This window comes from Chrysochloris asiatica, unplaced genomic scaffold, assembly GCF_000296735.1.
Source record: "Chrysochloris asiatica unplaced genomic scaffold, ChrAsi1.0 scaffold00014, whole genome shotgun sequence".
Lineage (NCBI taxonomy): Eukaryota > Metazoa > Chordata > Mammalia > Afrosoricida > Chrysochloridae > Chrysochloris > Chrysochloris asiatica.
Window position 1 is genome coordinate 11,418,839 of NW_006408532.1, and position 21,417 is coordinate 11,440,255.

The 21,417-nt window shown below is 39.5% G+C and overlaps 1 protein-coding gene across 1 annotated transcript in view; it reads right to left on the reverse strand.

The window, feature by feature from the left end:
• The window catches only part of RAPGEF1 (Rap guanine nucleotide exchange factor (GEF) 1), a 161,851-nt gene that overhangs the window by 84,186 nt on the left and 56,248 nt on the right, over positions 1-21,417 (reverse strand). Inside the window, exons 2-3 of the mRNA XM_006834992.1 lie at positions 13,495-13,634; positions 12,808-12,921 (exon numbers count right to left, since the gene is read on the reverse strand). Of these exons, the coding sequence (XP_006835055.1) occupies positions 12,808-12,921; positions 13,495-13,634 (254 nt within the window). The remainder of the gene's footprint in view (positions 1-12,807; positions 12,922-13,494; positions 13,635-21,417) is intronic.

Here is a 21,417-nt window from a genome sequence, read left to right on the forward strand (position 1 = left end):
GTTAAAGGATAAAAAGTTAAAATCATACACTGAAGAGCAACAAGAATGGAGGCTCAAGAAAACTGAGCACAGTTTAATGTAATTAAACTACTAGAGACCTACTATACACATTATGAGAATCCACGAAGGAGACGATAGAAAGGGACAGAACGAATATTTGAAGACATAATGCCAAGAAAGTTTCCCCATTTAATGAAGGACATGTATCTATGAATTCAAAAAGCTTGAAGAACCCAAGCAGGATTAAAAAAAAATAAAGAGATTTATATCAAGAGACATCATAGTTAGGTTCTTGAAAATTAAAAGATAAAGAGAGAATCCTGAAAGCGGTGAAACAGAAGCACAGACACAAACGATTCCTAATAAGACTAAGTACTAACTTATCCTCAGAAAACACTGTAGGCCAGATGCAGTAAAATAATGAAAGCGCCAAAAGAACAAACAAACAAAACAAAACTGCCAACCAAGAATATATTATACCCAGTTAGATTATCCTTCAAGAATGAAGGCAAAAATTTTAAATTCTCAGACTAACAGAAACTAAGAGAATTTCATAAAAGGAAATGATGCACTGGCAAGTATACTGCTGCTGTTGTTGTCAAGTGTTGTTGAGTCAATTCTGACTCACAATGACTCTATAAAGGGTTTCCAAGGACAGAGATGCCTGAGATAGAGACAGAGACGATGACGTGGAGTGATGAAGCGACTAGGGACTTTGGACCCAGAGAGGGAAAGGGACTGTGGGCCTAAAACTGGGGGGTGGGGGTGGTGGGGGGGTCTGGGATATACCCTATGGGTGGTTGATGATACATGGAGGGGATTGGAACCATGGCAGTGAGATGATGTATGATGAAATGAATGTAAAACTAAAGTTCTCCCATGTAAACTATCATATAATTCATAATAAAACATTTTAAAAAAAGGGTTTCCAAGGAGTGGCTAGTGGGTTTGAACTGCTGACCTTGCAGTTAGCAGTACAGTGCTTATCCTACAGCACCATACTAGGACCCCAATGGGCAAGCATTAGGACTAGTAATAAGGTATTCATGCTGGTTAATTCTAAATTTTTTGTCCCTCATATATTTTTTTTTTTTTCCCAGTAACAAATATAAGACAAAGATAAAATTATGTTACAGGAGACATGAAATATAAAGATAGAATCAATAAGACCAATAAAAGGAGTGGGGAGGAATGGTATGGATAAAGAATTTCTTGCATGTCTCAAGTAAAGTTGGTACCAGCCCATCCTAGGATGTTATAAATACAAGCCCTTAAATGTAATACATACTCATGGTTGTTGTTGTTTGTTGTTAAGTGCCGTCGAGTCGGTTCCGACCCATAGCGACCCTCACACTAAGAAAATATATGGGGGGCTTCAAAACATTTGTGGAAAATTTCTATTTTTCCATGAGCTTTTTGAAGCTCTCTTGTATTAAAAAAAAAAAAAAAAAACACCAAAGGAAAGAAGGGAAGTAAAAAGTTCACTACAAGAAACCAACAAAACAAAAACATTATGAAAAACGTTAATATTGCAAGAATTACTGACCGTTACACAGGGACACAAAGTGAGCACAAATTGTTGGAAAAATGGCACCATAGACTTGCTCAATGCAAAACTTTGATTTGTAAAAAACGCTGTACCTGTGAGGTGCAATTAAGTGAGGTACATCTATATATGCTGTTTACAAGAGACATACTTTAAACCCAAGGACACAAATGAAATAGAATGGGACGTGAAAGGATGGAAAAAATATGAAGACTCTAAGTCAAAACTTGTCAGAAGAGATAAAGATGGATATTATATAGCGATAAAAGGGCCAATTAATCAAGAAGATTAAGTCATAAATATCTATGTATCCAACACTGAGCCACCAAAATATATAAAGCCAACACTGATAGAACTGAAAGAAGAAATCGTAATACAGTATTAGTTGGAGATGTCAATACACCACTTTTAATACTGGACAGAACATCTAAAAAGAAGAAAAACAAGGAAACAGAGGACCTGAATAATACCTTAATACTGGACAGAACATCTAGAATAAAGAAAAACAAGGAAACAGAGGGCCTAAATAACACTACACCCTAACTAGACTTAACACACAGACAGAACACTACACCCCCAAACAGCACAATATGTATTCTACTCCAGGGCACATGAATCATTCTCCAGGATAGAACACAATTTAGGTCGCAAAACAAATCTTGATACATTTTAAAAGACTGAAACCATATAAAGTATTTCCTCTGACCACAAGGGACCATAACACAACACATAATTAAACTATTTAATGGGTCAAGGAAAAAAAATCTAAAGAGAAATCACAAATTGTTAGAGTCAATTGAAAACGAAAGCACAATATACCATAACTTATGGGATGTAGTGAAGGCAGTTCTCAGAGGGGAAGCTTAGATGCCTACGTAGAAAGAGAACAAACTCAAATTAACAGGCTAACTGAACAAGAACCAGAAAGAAGAGCAAACTATGCTAAACGTACCAGAAGTAAGGAAATAATGAAGACCTGAGCAGAAAAAAACAAAAATAATTGATAAAGCCTAAGTTGGTTCTTTGAAAAGACCAATACAGTTGATAAACCTTTAGCTACACTGACAAACATGAAAATAACCAAAATAAAAAGTGAAAGAAGTGACATTACAACTGACCTGACAGGAATACAGTAGAAATATGACAGAGTATTATGTCAACAAACTGGATAAACTAGATGAAATGGACAAATTTTTAGAAGCACACAATCTACCCAAACAGACCTATAGCAAATCAGGGATCATAACCTTCCCAACCGAAAAAAAAATGGAAAAAAGTCACGGACCAGATGGCTTCACTGAGGAATTCTACAAATATTTAAAGAAGAATTGACACCAATACTGTTTAAACTCTTCCAAAAGGTAGAAAAGGAAGAAGAGTACCTGATTTATTCTTGAAGAAAACATCAACACCAGACAAAGATACCACAAGAAAAGAAAACTACATGCCAATATCTCTTATGAATATAGATGTAAAAACCTTCAACAAAATACTAATAAACAGAATCTAACACCATATTAAAAGAGTTACACATCAGGAGCTCTGGTAGTGTAGTGGTTACGAATTGGGCTGCAAAATTCTAGGTCAGCAGTTCGAAACTACCAGCTGTTTGACAGGAGAAAGATGAGGCTAACTGCTTCCGTAAAGATTTACGGAAATCCTGTACAGGGTCGCTATGAGTCAGAACCAACTCCACAGCACACCACCACCACCACCACATCATGACCAAGTGGGATTCATTCCAGGAATGTGGGAATAGTTCATTATTAGAAAATCAACCACCATAATACACCGTATCAACAGAACAATGGAAAAGAACCCCATAATCATCTCTATGGATGCATAAAAACACTTGATAAAATCCAACACCTTTTCTTGATGAAAACACTGAAAAAGACTGGAAAAAAGGGAAATTCCTTATTATGATTCAGGTCAAATATGAAAAGTCAATAGCCAACATAATACTTAATGGAGAAAGACAGAGCTTTCTCACTAAAATAAGGAACAAGTTAAGCATTAGAAGTCCGAGAGAGTAATAAGACAAGACAAATAAATACAAGATCCAGTCTGGAAAAGATGTAAAATTTTCTCTATTTGCAGATCATACACAAGGGCTTTAAAAAAGTTTGTGGAAAGCTCTTTTGATCCTGTATCCAGCTCCTCATCCTCTGATCTTCGGTTCTTGGGATGTGAGCTAGCAGTCTGCTGTCTGACTTGCAGACTTTGGAATTCACAGGTACATGAGTCAGTAGCCTGCTACATGATCTACCAATTTTGGGTTTATCAGGTCCAAACCATATGAGTCTAGAGAAGCCTCAAGCTTGATGTCTGATCCATGAGTTTGGGGTTGTCAGTCTCCATAACTGTGTGAGCCATTTCTTTGAAATAATTTCCTCTATATATATGAATGAGCTTGGTGTAGCCCTGGAGGATAGGCAATGGACTGCTAACCCTGCTAACCGCAAGGTCGTCAGTTCAAACCATTCTCAAAAATTTTATACAGAATTGCTATGAGTCTGAACCTACTTGATGGCACACAACAACAACAACAACATATATATGAGAGGGGCTTCCAAAAGTTCACAGAAAAAATGGAATTAAAAGATAATAGAATTCTTCCATGAAATTTAAAACCCTCTCATATGTGTTTTCACTAGTTTTGCTCCTTTAGAGAGCCCAGCCTAAGACATTTGGTACTGAGAGTGGGTCTAAAGGAACAAAGTAGTAAGGGCGAGTTTTTTGGATTAGTTCTCAAGACTGGTTAGTTGGAAAGGCACTTAGAACTCTGCCTCCAGTAGCAAAGAGGACAATGATAATTCATGAGAAATATAAGGAAGCTTGTTGGTTAGTCCTATTTTAGTAGACAAAGTAGTGAAAGAAAGTGATGAGCTCAAAAGTTCATGGAAAAAGAGAATGAAAAGATAATGGATTTTTTTCATAAACTTTTTTAAGCTCCTGCATATGATCCTAAAGAGTTCACAAGAAAACTTCTACAAGTAGTAGAGGAATGTAGCACAGCTGCAGGTTACAAGGTCAACAAACAAAAATCAGCTGGATTTCTATATACCAGTAATGAGAAATCTGAAGGGGGAAATCAGGGAAACAATTCAATTTACACAACAGAATGAAACACCTAAGAATAAATCTAACCAGGGATATAAAGTATATACATAATAAAAACCTTAAGACACTGCTGAAAGAGATTAAAGAAGACAAATAAATAGAATGATGTTCGATATTCATGGATTGGAAGACTTAGCTGAGATGTCAATACTCTCTAAAGCGACCTATAGATTCAACGTCATCTCTATCAAATTTCCAGCAGCCTTCTTCACAGAAATAGAAAAACCAATTCCCAACTTTACATGAAGTCCTGGTGTGGTGCTACAGTATAAGCACTGGCTCGAAAGATCAGTTTGACTTGCAAGCTTGGTGGTTCAAACTCACCAGCCGCTCTTCTGAAACCTGTACAGGGTTTTATCACTATGAGTCACAACTGATTATATATAGTGTATAAGTTGTAGTTTTGTTTTTAAGTGCCATCAAGTCGATACCAACCCATAGCGACCCTGTATAGGGTTTCCAAGGAGCAGCTGGTGAGCTTGAACTGCTCAGGATGTGTGCATCCTACTACTTTGTTGCCTTTCAGGACTGTTTTACCTGTTCTGGGCCTCTTGCCTTTCTATATACAATTGTTGTTAAGTGCCGTCAAGTCAGTGCCAACTCATAGCAACTCTGAATAGGGTTTTCAAGGAGCAGCTGGTGGGTTTAACCCACAGACATCATGGTTCGCAGTCAAGTGCTTATCCTACAGCACCACACCAGGAATTCCTCACAAGGATGGCTAAGATAAAACAACAACAGCAGCAAAAACACACAGAAAATAACAAATGTTGGCAAGAATGTGGGAAAATTGGAACCCTTATCGATTACTGGTAAGAATGCAAAATGGTACAGCTGCTGTGGAAAGCAGTATGCTGGTTCTTCAAAAACAAAACAACAACAACAACAACAAAATAGAACTACTGTGTTGTTGTTGTGGTTCTTAGGTGTCATTGAGCCAGCTCCAACTCAAAGCAACCCTCGTAAAGGATTTCCAAGACTGTAGATCTTTACTGGGAGCAGAAAACCTCATTTTTCTCCCTTGGAACAGCTGGTGGATTTGAAGTGATGACCTTGTAGCTAGGAGTCCAGACTACCACATGATCTAGAAATTCCACTCCTAAGCATGTTGTCGTTAAATGCTGTGAATTAGTTCTGACTCATAGCAACTGTGTATAAGGTTTCTGAGGAGTGGCTGGGGAGCTTGAACCGCAGACCTTGTGGTTCAAACTGACCTTGCAGTCCAGCGCATTAGCACACAGTGCCACACCAGGACTCCTAAGTATATACCTACCTAAAAGACTTGAAAGTAGAAACTCAAAAAGCAATGTACACCAGTGCTAAGTGAAATACTATTCACAATCGTCAAAAAGTGAGAGCAACCTACATGTCCATCAACAGATGAATGAGTAACCAAAATGTGCTCATACATACAATGGAATATTACTTAGCCTATAGGAAAAATTAAGATTGATAGAAACTGCAGTATGTCTGGAGCTTGAAGACATGCTGAGTGAAACAGCACAATCATAAAGAAAAACATTTATATAAAAAGATAAGAAAAGGCCAATGTATAGAGCTCAGAATTTATTAGTGGGAAAGAGAGGAAAAGGGGGAAGGGGGCTCTTTAACAGTGATTAAAAAGCCGAATTGGCAAAAGTTATGTGATAGATACATTTACAACAACAGCAAAAACAAAAAAACAAGAGTTGCTACGGAGCCTGTTTAAGTATACTAATACCCCTCATGGGATTTGGTTCCGTGGTTTGGAGGTTTAGGGTCAATGTTTCATAGGACAACCCAGTTAATTGACCTAATAACATGTTTAGTGCTTCTGTTCTACCTCCTAGCTTGCTGTGCAATGCCTGGGATCTTAAAAACTCCCAAGTAGCCATCTAAGGCCTAACAATTGGTCTCTATTCTCCTGGAACAAGAGAGAAAGAAGAATCAGGAATAGGAGGATGTGATATGTGTAAGGAAATCTGGTAGCGTATTGGTTACGAATCGGACTGCTAACCTCAGGGTCAGCAGTTTGAAACTACCAGTGGTTCTTCAGGAGAAAGATGAGGCTTTCTGCTCCCGTAAAGATTTATAGCCTCGGAAACCATGTACAGGGTCGCTATAAATCGGAACCGACTCCATGGCACATAACAACAACAACAATGGAATGTGTGGCTAATCGCCTTTGTAAACAACTTCCTCCTTTGTCATGAGACCAGAAGAACTGGATGGTACCTGGCTACCATTACTGAAAATTCTGATCAAAGATTGCATAGAGTAATCCTGATGAAAATGGGGAAACTATAAAACAGAATTTTAAATTCTCATGAACTCTACAGAATTTCTGGGAACTAGAAAAGGAAGGTAGAGGGCGACTGAACCCCTGAAAAATATTACCCTGAAATCATCTTTTTACCTAAAACTGAAAATATTCCCTGAAGTCTTCTTCAAACCGAACAACAGTTTTAACTAGTAAAAAAATGCCTTGAGCACTGTGCTTTTAAAAAAGAACTATGAGGGGGCTTCAAAAAGTTCATGGAAAAATTGGGTTAAACGATTATGGAATTTTCCCAAAAACTTTTTGAACACCCTTGTATTTATATGGGATAGAACTGACAACAGATGAGACAGGAACCTTAGGAGGCAGTGAGTAGGTGTTAATAAGGCAAGAAAGGCTCAGAAAGGGAGGATGAGAATGGTTGCCAACTCCAAGAATGCAATCAATGTAGAACTGTTAAATTGGTGAATGTTTTGCTTTGTATATTCTAAACAGCAAAATAAATAAAATTTTAAGAAAAACAGAATAATTTGTAAAATGGGAAAATCCAAAAATGAATAATTTACAAAGAAGCATTAACTACGTAATGTCCAGTGCAAATTAAGAGGGGTGTATATGAGGAAAACAGCTATCTGTGGGTTCTGTCTGGTCCAGAGAAGGCAAAGAAAAACAACGAAGCAAGAAGATGATTTCTAGAAAAGGCTGATTTCAGTAACAATCCAAAAAACATTTAAAATGATAGGAATATAATGAAAAGTGATTATTATCCTGAAAACTAGCTCTCCTACTAAAATAGTGGGGAATGTCATTTCAAATGAAAAATTTTCATTAGTGGAGGCATTTTATTTTATGGGAATATAAAAACAGTCTATATATAAAATCAAGACGTAAATGGTTACTTTAATCAGACAACTTTCAATGACCCAATTTAACATCTCTCAAGTGTCAGAGAAAAAGATGAAGACCCCCAACGAGATAGATCAGCCAGGTGGCAATTGATGGACTCAAGTGTGGCAGTGGTAGTGAGGTTGGCCCAGGTTTGGACATTGTTTCATTTTGCTCTGCATGGGGTCGCTATGAGTCGGTTCCAACTCGATGGCACTTGACCACAACAATGGGAATACTTCCCAAAAGGTATTCTACAGATGGCTAAGATCACAATTCTCCAAGGGTGAGGAAAAGCATCCCCTTCCCCCATTCTCATCACGTTATCCCTTTTACTCTTCTCTTTCCCCTTTATTTTTTCTTATTTTTACTATTGGACAGGTTTGCTATTTACAGTCCATTCCAAAGAGGCCAGGACTTGTTACTCAACCTCAGGGACAAGTATTGTCTGCTTCAACAGGGCACTGGAGAACCTGGATCTGCTTGTAGGCACTAAATGTGGCTAGACCACAGTTGGTCTAGCAAGAGGGGGAAACATTGCCATCTTAGCACATCGGAAAAGTGTTAGAAGCCAGCAAGGATGAAACTTGGTGAGCAAACAGGTAACATTTTAAGCAAATGTGGTATCAGGTTTGCTAGAGAGAAAGGGGCAAACAACTGAGGATGGGCAACATTCAAAAGAGGCAAGACATTTCAGAGCAGAGAGAGAATTTTCCTGTCATTTGCAGAAAGATCAAATCAGTCATTTAAGACCCAGGCTGCCAGGGGTTCCTAATAAAGGAACCTACAATTTAGCAGAGTCAGGTTTCATCCATTAACTCTCCAGCAAATTCCACTCTGCAGAATTAATGGCCTTTGATGAGTGCTGTGCAGTATCCTCTTAGCCCTTCAGCTGTTAAACCATGGTTTCTTGCAAAAATGTAGCCCATACGCAGAAGAGTTTAGAATGAGTTATCTACATGGAGCACCCACTAGAACTGGGAATCCAATGCCTTAGCTTTACTAAAGTTGCCTTGTTACATGATCTCAGAGGCAGATATATCCCCTCTCCACTTACTCCCACCTCCCTGCTGTGGGGAATGAGCCTGGAAACTAAAGGAGGCCATCAGGGGCAGAGGGAGGACCAAGATTTGGGTGTGGCAACTAGGGGCTTCAGGCTCCGTGTCTGCAAAACAGTGAGAATATCTGCCTTGTGTATTTAAAGAGTCTGATGTGGGGACTGAGTGAGAGTGTCCAAGTATTTTACAAAATCTAACAGACTCTATACAGCTATGTGCTAATAAAGCAAAGGAGCCCTGGTGGCACAGTGGTTAAGCACTTGGCTGCTAAAAGAAAGGTCAGTGGTTGGAACCCACCCAGAGGTTTCGAGGAAGAAAAGATCTGGAGATTTGTTCTTGTAAATATTATAGACTAGGAAGCTCTATGGGGCAGTTCTATTCTGTCCCTCAGGGTCATTAGGAGTTGGAATTGATTAAGTGTCAATAATAGCAACAATAAAGCAAAGAGGAAAGAAGATGTAAAAATCTAGAAGGGAAAAGAGAATTTTCAAAAGTTGCAAAAGAGTTTTTAAACTCATTACAGGTACTTTGAGTTTACAAATTTAAATAAAAAGATGTTAAGTGCCATCAAGTTGATCCCGACCCATAGTGATCCTGTATAGGGTTTCCAAGGAGTAGCTGGTAAGCTTGAACCGCGGACCTTGCAGTTCAAACGGCTTTGCCGTCTGGCGCATTAACCCACCGAGCCACACCAGGACTCCACACTAGGACTCCATAAAAAGATGTAGGCGACTACAACTACTTAGAACCAGTCTCTAGATTTTTATTAAGAAAACCTGGGCAAAAGACAAAACCTCTGTATAGTGGGAATAATGAGCACATTCCCACAAGATTATAGCGAAGATGAAATAAAACAGCACTGTGAAACCATCCTGGAGAGGGCCTAGACAAAAACTGGCCCTCAATATGTGGAGTCCCGGAGGCACTGTAGGATAAACAAGGTCAGTGGTTCAAACCCACTAGTCCCTCCTTGGAAATCCTTACACAGGGTTTGTACCATACGGTTAAGATTGCTCTGACACAGTTTTCTAGGTTCATACACCTTGATAGACTCCCCAACATTTCCAGTTTTATCTTTGGGCCTTTGCTATAAGCAACAGGTTTGCTCTTACTTTGTCCCATGCAGGTGACCTGAGACAGAGCACAGGAATTCAGTCCTCTTAAATGGGATGATCAATGAATTAGTCCATTGCAAGGGGAAAGACACTGCATGAGACCAATGGCTGTTGTTGTTGTTAGGTGCCATCAAGTCAGTACTGACTCATAGCGACCCTATGTACAACAGAATGAAACACAGTCAACCTCACAATTGTTGTCACACTTGAGCCCACTAATGCTGCCACTTTGCCAATCTATCTCACTGGGGGTCTTCCTCTTTTTCTCTGACCCTCCACCTTAACAAACATGCTATCCTTCTCCAGCGACTGGTCCCTCCTGACCAATATTGCTATGATAAACATTCTATGATGGTTACCAGGGGTGGAAGGGTACAGAGAATTACTCACTGACTAGAGTGAAGACGCATACTAACTAGAGAGACAAGGAAGGCAATTAAAAAGAAAAAAAAAAAAAGACGAGTAACATTCTTTGTTGGGTAGTTTCTTGTTAAAGAATTGTGTTTTCCAATCTCAGTACTATTGATATATGGAGTGATATATGGGAGATGAGTGCCCAGTGCATCATAGGTTATTTATCGGTATTTCTGACCTCTACCCATTAGATGGGGTGCTGATGTGGCACCATAGGATACACACGCGACCTCAAAGTCGGTTTGAACTGAAGGGTCAGTGGTTCAAACACACCAGCCACTCCTTGGAAACGCTATACAGGGTTGCTATGAGTCGGAACTGACTCAATGGCACTTAACAACAACCCACTAGATGCCAGAAGTATCTTCTTGACCCTCTAGTTGTGATAACCACAAGTGTCCCCAAACATTGCCAAATTTTCCTGGAGTTTGCAGGAACTCCCAGTATCAAGTCTTCCCCAAGGACCTCTCTTGGGGCAATAAAGGGGAAAATAAATTCAAGAATTGAGTGGCTTAAAGTTTTCTATCACAGTTCACAGGTAGAACACAGTCATTTTAACATGGAATAATAAAGAAGAAATAATAATTACAAAATCTGGGATAATAGATAAATAAAGAACATGGAAAACTGCTTGGCCTAGTGTTAGATAACAACTTTAACTACTCTTCTTGGAGTTTAACATTAAACTCAGTTCCATGAGGCTGATAAACAGATTGTAATAAAAGAATAATGGATGCACAGATAAAATCTTCCACTTTAATATTTGTCTTCAATCTGGAATCTAGATCAAGCTGGCATATTCGGAGTATTTCACTTGATATTTAGGTTCCTTCTGCTAACAGATGGTGCAGAAAAAAACTATTATTCTATTTAGTAAGATGTTTAGACCAAAGACATTTATTTCCTACACTTTTAACTAGAGTTTTAAGGTATTTTCCTGGTCAAATAAACAAAAATTCAAGACTATTGTGTTATACAGCATGGTAGTGTTTGTCAGTTGCATTAAATCGATGACCACTATAAATTATGCTGCCCATGATCATAAGATTAAGGATTGATCTGTCTACAAGGCTTGTTTTCATCTTGTATTGCTAAACTTATTTTTATGAACAATTAAGAGTCAGAATTAATATCTAGATTTGTGAGGGCTTTAAAAAATAAACTGGCTTTCAAACATTAAAAACAAAACAAAAAACAAACCATAGTTCTATTCTGTCCTACAGGGTCTGTATGAGTCCATTTCACCTCACAGAGACCCTGTAGGACAGAAGGGTGTTGGTAAGTGCCGTCGAGTCAGTTCCGACTCATAGGGACTCTGTATAGGGTTTTCCCAGGAGCGGCTTGTGATTCTGAACCATGGACTTTGCGGTTCAAACCGACCTTGTGGTCCAGTGCATTATCCTGCAGTGCCACACCAGGATTCCATGTAGGACAGAATAGAACTGCCTGTATGGAGTCCTGGTGTAGCACAGCAGGCTAAGCACAGGACTGCTAATCTCAATGCTGGCAATTCAAACCCACTAGTGGCTCCTTAGAAACCTTATAAGGCGTCACTATGATTTGGAATCAACTCAATGGCACTTAGCAACGACAAACAATAAGGTTTTCAAGACTGTAATCTTTAAGGAAGCCGACTACCACATTTTTGACGAAAGAGCAACTGGTAGGTTCAAATCGCTGACCATTTAGTTAGAAGTTGAGAACTTTAACTACTGTGATACCAGCGTTCCTTTTACTCTGGCTTTCATAAAGGGGAAGTAACAGCATTATGAAAGTTCAGACTTTGATACCAGGTGGGCTGTGTACAAATCTCAACTTCCTATCTTTGTGCTGTGTTACTTTGGCCACGTGCTTACAATCCTTAAAGTTTTAATTTCCTCTTTCTATAAAATAGAGTTTCTGCCCCTAAAAGTTGTTTGTAGGATGAAGTGAGATAATGCAGGTAAAGCACTTAGTGTGGGGCTAAGGAAAGACTTGACGAAAGCTGTCAGCTCTGATGCACTTAGTTATGCAGCAGTCTCACACTTTGCTCCATGAGTCTTGCTAGATAAAGATGTCTAAAGGAGCATCTTACCCTTTATTTAGACCATCTCAGCAATTCAAAGATAGAACAGCTGGTCTTGAGAAATGTGACTCACCCACCTCCTCTTGGAACCCGTTGGAACCAAGCAGCACACACCCAAAACAGTGCCAGAAAGGATCCCTGAGCTTTTGCACATGGTACCAAGCTCTTTCCAGAGACTGTGAGGGCTTAGATAAACTCCTTGGTTCACAGTAATCATCCCATTCAACAAACAATCAGCTCATGAAAGATACTGTAACAGACTTGTTTCCATCCCCAAAAGCATGGGGCCAGGATTCTGCAGTGGAAGGCAAGGCAAACCCAATTGTTCTTAACATTACACTGACCTTCTGCCTTTGAGACCTGGAAGCCACAGCACTGGTGGACATAAATTCTATTGCCTGCTGCTCCAGATCCAAGGGGATAGGGTAGCCCTCTGGTAGAAATCTGTCTGTTGCCTCCTGGAAGAGAGGAAACCTGGATTCCTACAGAACTTGAAATGGCCATTTTAAGCTGAAGGGAGGGGTTGATAAAAATCAACAGCTGTCTCAACAAAGCTGGCTTGATTCGGCCTGCTGAGGTTACTAATGCTTGAGAACATCTTTGGCTGAGCTTCAAGCTTAGCATGTTTAAGCGCACAGACCCTTTAAGGCCGGCTGATGGACAATCCGGACACCACAAACATCCCAGTACGTGTATGCATGCCAGGATGATGTGGGATCTCTGGGGCCGAAAGACAACATCCTGGGGTGTGACCATGATGCACTGAGCTATTTTAAATGCCCAGAGGATGACACATCTGTAAAAGGAGAACTGTTCCAGCCAACTGAGCTCGACTCAGATTAACATGACACTCACTCACCATCCTAGAGGTTCATATTTCCCAAGGATGCTGAAGACTCCACCTAGAACCATGAAATGCTATGGAAGAAGTGTTATGTACTGAAAGCTCAATCCCCAGGGTAATAATATTAAAATGCCACAAACTAACGTCGCTACAAAGACCAGGAGAAAGATCTAGAGAATCAGCTTACTTTGTTCAGTGGCTTCTCTGGAATCTTCACAGACACCTCAGCTGGTTTTCCCTTCTTTGACGGTGTTCTCTTGATTTTGGGTGAGTGGAATTTGTCCATCAGCTTCATGGTGAAGGAGGAGAGGTGAGAACGCTGAGAGTCTGAAAAAGGAAAGGGCACGGACTGTTAGAAGGCAGAGTGGAAGAAGCTGTGGTTTGTGGACTTTTTGTGGAAATGAACAATCCTCCCAAACCAATTTTTTTTTTTTTTTTAACCTGGCTGTTCAGAATTTCAAAGGCAAGAAAATATGGATCCAGTAAAACTTTTCTCTTGCATGTCTAAATTTCTGAAATTTCCTTCTAGGTTGGTTGCTCAGAATTGTGGAAGTTGAAGGCAATCAAAACAAGTTCTAGAAACAGAATTTACAAGTATTTTCAGTAAACTTATAACGTCTATACGATGAGCTAATAAATGTTCAAGGGGAGGGGCACATAGAGGTATACGGAATAAGAACTGCAAAGAAAGATGCTTTCGAATTAATCTCAGCAGGAACTACTGCAGGTGACATGAACAAGGTCCAAGAGTTAGCAATGGAGACTAAAGCAGAACCACTGTGTTTAGACCCCTGGTCCATAACAAAAGACAGATAAGGGACTTGCCTTGTACAACAAACTTGAATAACTCTATAATAAAAAGATAAATAAGCCAATTGAAAATGGGCAAAAGTTGTCAGGCCTAGCTTTCAACAATGGTTTATCTACTAACAAAAATACAAACAGTAAAAGCAAAAATAAATAAAAGGGACTTGACAAGAATTAAAAATGTTAGTTCATCAGAAGATGTTACCCAAAAAGTGAAGACTTGGAGATTATCTTCAGAAACCATATATTCAACAAGAGTCGAATAACCAAAATATATATAAAAAAAAAACTTAGGCAACTTAACAAAAAGGCAAATAATCTATCATAAAACAATCGAACGACTTGAATACATTATCCCAAAGAAGATATTCAAATGGCCACCAAATATATGAAAAGATGCTCAGCATCAGTGGTCCTTAGAGAAATGCAAATCAAAACCACAATGAGATACCATTTCACTCCCACAAGGATGGCTAAGATAAAAACAAAAATAAAAACCAAACAAATGTTGGCAAGAATGTGGGGAAACTGAAATCCTTATTCATTACTGATGAGAAAGTAAAATGGTATAGCTGCCGTGGAAAACAACGTGGCAGTTCCTCAAAAATCAACAAATAGAACTGCAATGTTGTTTTAGTTAAGTGCTGCAGAGTCGGTTCCGTTCCACAGTAACCCTGTATAAGGTTTCCTAGGAGTGGCTGGTGAGCTTGAACCACTAACCTTGCAGTTCAAACCAACTTTGCAGTCCAGCACATTAACCTGCAGTGTCACACCAGAACTACAATATGACCCAGCAAGCAATTCCACTCCTACATACTTAAACTAGAAAGCACAGACTTTTTAAGAAACTTGTATGCCAATGTTTAACTCTAACCCAGAATCAAGTCGCTTCTGACTCAGCAACCCTTAAGGACAGAGAACTGTCCCACAGGGTTTCCAAGGCTAAATTTTTACAGAAGCAGACTGGTGGCTTTGAACTCCATCTTCTGGTTAGCAGTGCAACATTTAACTGACTGTCCCATCAAGGCTTCTTGTTCACTGTGGCATTATTCACAATAACCAAAAGGTGGAAACAATCTAAATGTCCATCAATAGATGATAAACAAGATGTGCTACAAAACATACTCAGCCAGTAGAAAAAAACAAAGTCTGGACACATGCTACAGTTTGTATGGAACTAGATGTTGCTGTTGGGGATGGAAACAAGTCTGTTACAGTTTGTATGGAACTAGGTGCCTTTGAGTTGGTTCTGACTCACAGTGACTCTGTATCGAATTTCCAAGGAGTGGCTGGTAGGTTTAAACTGGCACTACAGCACCACTATAGGACTCCTTGAAGACACTGTTGTTGTTATGTGCCATGCCATGGAGTCGGTTCCAACTCATAGTTGACCCCGTACAGGGTTTCCGAGGCTGTAAATCTTTATGGGAGCAGAACGCCTCAGCTTTCTCCAGCGGAACAGCAGGTAGTTTCGAACTGCTGACCTCATGGTTCGCAGCCCGATTCATAACCACAACGCTACCAGAGCTCCTTTTGAAGACATTATACTGAGCCAAGTAAGCCAATCACAAAAAGACAAATGTATGACCTTACTTATATACAAAGACAAGAAAAGGCAAATATAGAAGAGAACCAAATTTATTAGTGGTTACTAGGTGTGTGAATAACGGGGAGAGGGGGGATGTGGTGATGGAAAAACCACACAAGGGTAAGGTTTCATAGCCAATTATTTTAATTGCGGTCAATAAAGTTGTTTACCTATAAACAGTCAAACTGGCAAAAATATAACAGATACATTTATAATGACATTTATAAAAACAGATATATTTATAACGACAAAAGAGAGCGAGTGAATAGTTGCTAAAGCTGCTTATGTATACCCACATACCTCAAGGGGTTTGGTTCCTTAGTTTGGAGGTTTAGGGTCATGGTTTCATGGTGCATTCCAGTTAACTGACCTAATAATGTGTTTAGTGTTTCTGTTCTATCACCTAGTTTGTTGTGTAGTGTCTGTGATCTTAAAAGCTAATAAGCAGCCATCCAAGGCTCAACAATTGGTCACCTAGAGCAACAGAGGAAGGAGGACAGAGTCAGGAATAGGAGGAAGATATAGAATGTGTAGCCTCTATGAATAACTAACTGCTTTGTTTGCCATAGACCAGAAGAACTGGATGGTGCCTGACTGCAATTACTGAACATTTTGATCAAAGATGCCATAGACGAATCCTGATCAAAAGAGGGGAGATGCAGAGCAGACCTTCAAATTCTAATGGATTCTAGACTTTCTGGAGGCTTGGAGGTAGATGAACCCCTAGAAACACTGCCCTAAGATAATCTTTAAACCTTAAGCCAAAAATATCTCCTAAAGTTTTCTTAAAACTGAACAAGTTTAGTTGAATTTTAAGGCAAAATAAGTCTGCCATGAGTGTTACGTTCTTTTAAGAACTATCTATATGGGGTTAAAAATGATGGAGAACAGCTAAGAAAAGGAGGATGAGAATGGTTGCTTGTACATGTTAGAGACTGATGAATTGGTGTATGTATGTTTTGCTGTGTATATTTTCTACAATAACAGCAACAAAACATAGTATTTAGGGAAGAAAATGTGCCAAAGATATGAATAGACATTTCTCTAGAAATATAAATATATGATCCATAAAAATGTGAAAAGATGCTCAACATCATTCATCATTGTTGTTAAGTGCTGTTGAATCAGTTCCAACTTACAGTGATCCTGTATAAGGTTTCCGAAGAGCAGTTGGTGAGCTTGAACGTGGACCTTGTGGTTCAAACCAACCTTGTAGTCTAGCTCATTAACCCACAGTGCCACACCAGAACTTCTCATTCATCATTGTTGTTGTCGTTGAGTGCTGTTGAGTTGGTTCCAGCCCATAGTGACCCTGTGTAGGGCTTCCGAGGAGTAGCTGGTGAGCGTGAACCATCAATCTTACGGTTCAAAGTGACTCTGCAGTCCAGTGCATTAAACTCACAGTACCACATCAGGACTCATTCATCATTTGGGAAATACAAATCAAAACCAGGAGATACAGCCATTATTGTTGTTGTCAAGTGCTGCTGAGTCAGTCCCAAGTCATAGTTACCAGACCCAGATTAGGGTTTCTGAGGAAATCGATGAGTTTCAACTACAGATCTTGTGATTAGTAGTCAGTGATTATCCTACTGAACCACAGCAGGGCTCTGTTAGGATAGCTATAATCTAAAAGTTAGGCAATAACTTTAGTAAGGTTGTGGAGAAATTGGAATCCTCATACATTACTGATGGGATTATATAATGCCACAACTGCTTTGTAAAAAACAGTTCCTAAAAAGGTTAAAACACAGAATTATCATATGACCCAACAATTCCACACCTAGATATATACCCAAGAGAAATGAAAATATATGCAACTTGGACATTAATAGTATATAACAGCATTATTAATAAGATCCCCAAAATAAAAACAACCTGATCAACTAATAAAGCAGTAAATAAATGTTATATATTCCTACTGTGGTACTGTAGGACAAGCACTGGACTACTACCTGCAAGGTTGGCAGTTCAACTCCACTAGCTACTTCTTGGAACTTGAGGGCACTTAACAACAATAATTTCTACATGGAATATTATTCCACTGTAAAAAGGAATGACGAATGGATACATGTTACCATATTAATGACTCTAAAGCAAGAGGCTAAGTGAAATAAACCAGTCACAAAAGACCACATATTGTATGATCTCATTCATATGAAATGTACAGAACAGGCTAAATCTATAGAAGCAGAAAGTAGGTTAGCGATTGTCTAGGACTTAGGACTGGGAGTGGATGGGTGGGAGGAGTGACTACCAATGGAGTGTCTTTTGGTGAGGGATGATGGTCTAAAATTATATTTGTGAAACAATAAAAAACATTCAATTATACTTTAAATGGGTGAACTGTAGGACATGCAATTGTACTTCAACAAATTAATACAAACTGAGTTAGATTTTCTTTTTCTTACCACCAAACAGCACCTTCCAGCATCTGAAACCATCTTATTGATACAAGGGGCTTCAAAAAATTCATGGAAAAATGGAATTGAAAGATAATGAAAATTTCCCATGAACTTTTGAAGTCCCCCTTGTCTTTATGTGCTTGTCTTCCTGACAAGAATACAAGCTTCCTGAGGACTGTACTCTTGTTCATGCCTGTATCCTCAGAGCCAACAATAGAACCTGGCCCATAGAAAATACTCAATAAATATTCATTCAACACATGAACAAAGCAACTAACTAAAAAATATCCAGGGGGAGGGGGATGCTTTTATTAACAAAAACTTCACAGAAAACACTTGACAATGCTTGAAATAAAATGCCAAGGCATTGCGAAAATCTGTAGTTAAAAAAAAAAAAAATGAAAAGAATGTATCATTTAACATCCCACTCCCCAGCAATTTAGTATTTAAAACAAAACAAAAAAAAGCCTCCAAATAAATGACATGGTACCTTGTCACTGAGTCTGCATGTGACATATGACTCGATAGGGCCAAAGTTCACTTCCCTTGTCTAAGACCTTCCAGGTGGCCAGGGATCTGCCCTATCAGATAAGCTATATTGCCCTTTAGTTTATTGCACTCTGGACCAAAGGGTACAGACAGGGCCTGACTCTAGCTGGGATCAGGGGTGAAACTGCATCACAACTGTGTTCTTATCAGAGTAGCAGGAATCACTTCTCAGTCCTCAAACTTGGTCACGGATCCAGAAGAAATTGGTACACCTCTCTTGCTCACCTGCAACAACTCTGCAAGAGGCTCGGGTGAGGCTCTTAACACAAGTCCCATCTGCCGACAGTCATCTCCTAGGATTCAAAAGTGAACTGGAATGGAGGGGTTCCCCCAGCTCCCCACTGCCCTGCTTTTTCTCCTTCCCCACCCATACAGGATGGGTCTCAAATATAGCTTATATTTCCTGTTTCATATTTCAAAAATTATGAGAACAGTCTAATCATTCATGGAGAGATTAAGAGGGTGAGACTGTTAAAATATTTTAAAGGGTCAAATTGCTTAGGCTAAAATACTTAAAATGTCATTTCTTTAAGTCTAAAGCTTCTTGATTAGGAAAATGGGTAAAATTAAGTTGTTATCATGGCTCTTCTTGAGCTGGTTGGTGTGATGCAGATTAAATGAGATGCTGCATGTAGATCCTGCAACTAGGCATTTATCAAAGTTTCCAGCACATGTTACGTGCTGAATCCAGGGTAGCTAACCCAGTATATGATTTGGATGAGTAGTAAGATTGATCAAACTCTAAATTCTTATTTCTCAACTGCTTACAGATCATAATCAGGTTATTTTGTAGCACTAAACATTTAACTCACTATCCTGAGTAATTAAGCAGCTCTGGTAGCACAGTTGTTATGAATTGGGCTGCCAATCTCAAGGTCAGCAGTTTGAAACTACCAGCTGTTCCACAGGAGAAAAAGATGAGGCTTTCTGCTCCCGTGAAGATTTACAGCCTTGGAAACCCTGTACAGGGTTTCTATGAGTCTGAACTGACTCCACTGGCACATAACAACAACAACAACAAACATCCTGAGTAATTACGGGCCTCTCCCTTCTAAAGGAATGTAACAGAAAGTCTTAATCAACTTTACGCTGTTAATCTATTTCCCTCTTTGATTTAACTTGCCTCCTTCTGTATTGCTCTTACTGCTGTCCCACCCTTTCTGATGCTGACCTCAGAGTCCCTAAAAGACACAGAACAACTTTCACCAGGCAGGATCCCAAGACTGGAGAAATGTTAGAGGATTTACAACTTGACCAGGCAAATATGAATGAAAGCAGGGAAAGAAAAGTACACACAAAAGGGAAGTCGGCTGAAGACCGGATGCACAGTTTCTTTGGTTTGCTTCGGTGGTCTGAGTGAGCCAACTTCCGCCTTTTCCACTGCTTCCCTGAGTCACTGTGTAGACAGGCAAGGCACTAGGACTACATAGTCCTAGTGTGATGCTTCAAGAAAAGCACTGGATAGCTAAGCCCAAGGTCAGTGGTTCAAACCCACCAGCCACTCCTTGGAAATCCTGCACAAGGTTGTCATGAGTCGCAACTATGGCACTTCAACAACATCATGACCAGGTGGGACAATTAGGTAACAAAGGTGCAAACTATAAGGAGGCATTCACTCTCAGGTTTGTACAAGTGTAGGGGTGACCAAGGGGCAGACTTAGAGTACCAGTTTGTGAGCAAACAGCCCAGTAGGTATCGTACAACATTCTCTCTGTTCTGCCAATCTCAGCCTGTGAATCTAGGCTGTCTTGGGGCACAGCTGCGAAACCATGTCAACACTGAAAGGCAGCTCTGTGTCTACCAATAAATCTTTCAGTAGCCTTGAAACAGGCTGCTGTAGCACAAGACACAACACATCAAGTGGAGCTTTTTTGTTTCTTGTAATGATAACCAACTTCCTCACCTTTGGAAATCGAGGACAGCACTAACCAGGGCAGCTTTTGACTTTCAGGCTATTTGTCATCTTTCCCTTGAAACAATGAGTTAATAGGACAAGTTTCAGATGATTCAGAGGTCACTCTGACTACACGTTTCCTCAGATGCCTAGTGCTGATGAGGTTTAAGCAGGCCTTCACGTGAACACTGTTGGGGTAATTCTGCCAACAGGTCCAGACAGACAAACACATAGACAGACACACTCTCCTCTCTTCAGCACTTGTCCCGCCCATACCACTTCTCAAACATCTGGGATAGAGTGCAATACCAAAGACATGCTTTCACATTACAGGCAGTCTTAGTAATAGGTAATTTTACTGGCCACTCTTACTATTCTGATTTTTCACACTTAGGAAGATACACTTCAGATTTTGTGTATGTGTGCTTTTAGAGATTTTATAGCTCTGAAAGATTTCATAATTACAAAGGATGAACTGAAAGCTACAGAATAGCGCCATCCATCAGAACTTCCTGTGATCCTGTAAATGATCTATCTCTGTACTATCCTAACTCGATAGCCAATTGTGCCTATTGAGAATTTAAAATGCTGACTGAGGAACTAAATTTGATCTAACGTTAAGCAGCCACATGTAAGTGAGTCTACTGAACTGCACAGGTCCAGAAGTAGAATGATTATCAAATCTGTTGATGCCATCATGTGCTCCTTTCTCAATCTCATCTCTCCCTCCAATGACGGTAAACGCTTTTTTGACTCTCATGTTTATCATCCCTTACTTTTTGTTAATGTGTGTGTATTTGTCAACTTTACATAAATGGCTGTTGTTGGTGGTGCTGTGAAGTGCTGTTTCGTCAGTTCTGACTCACA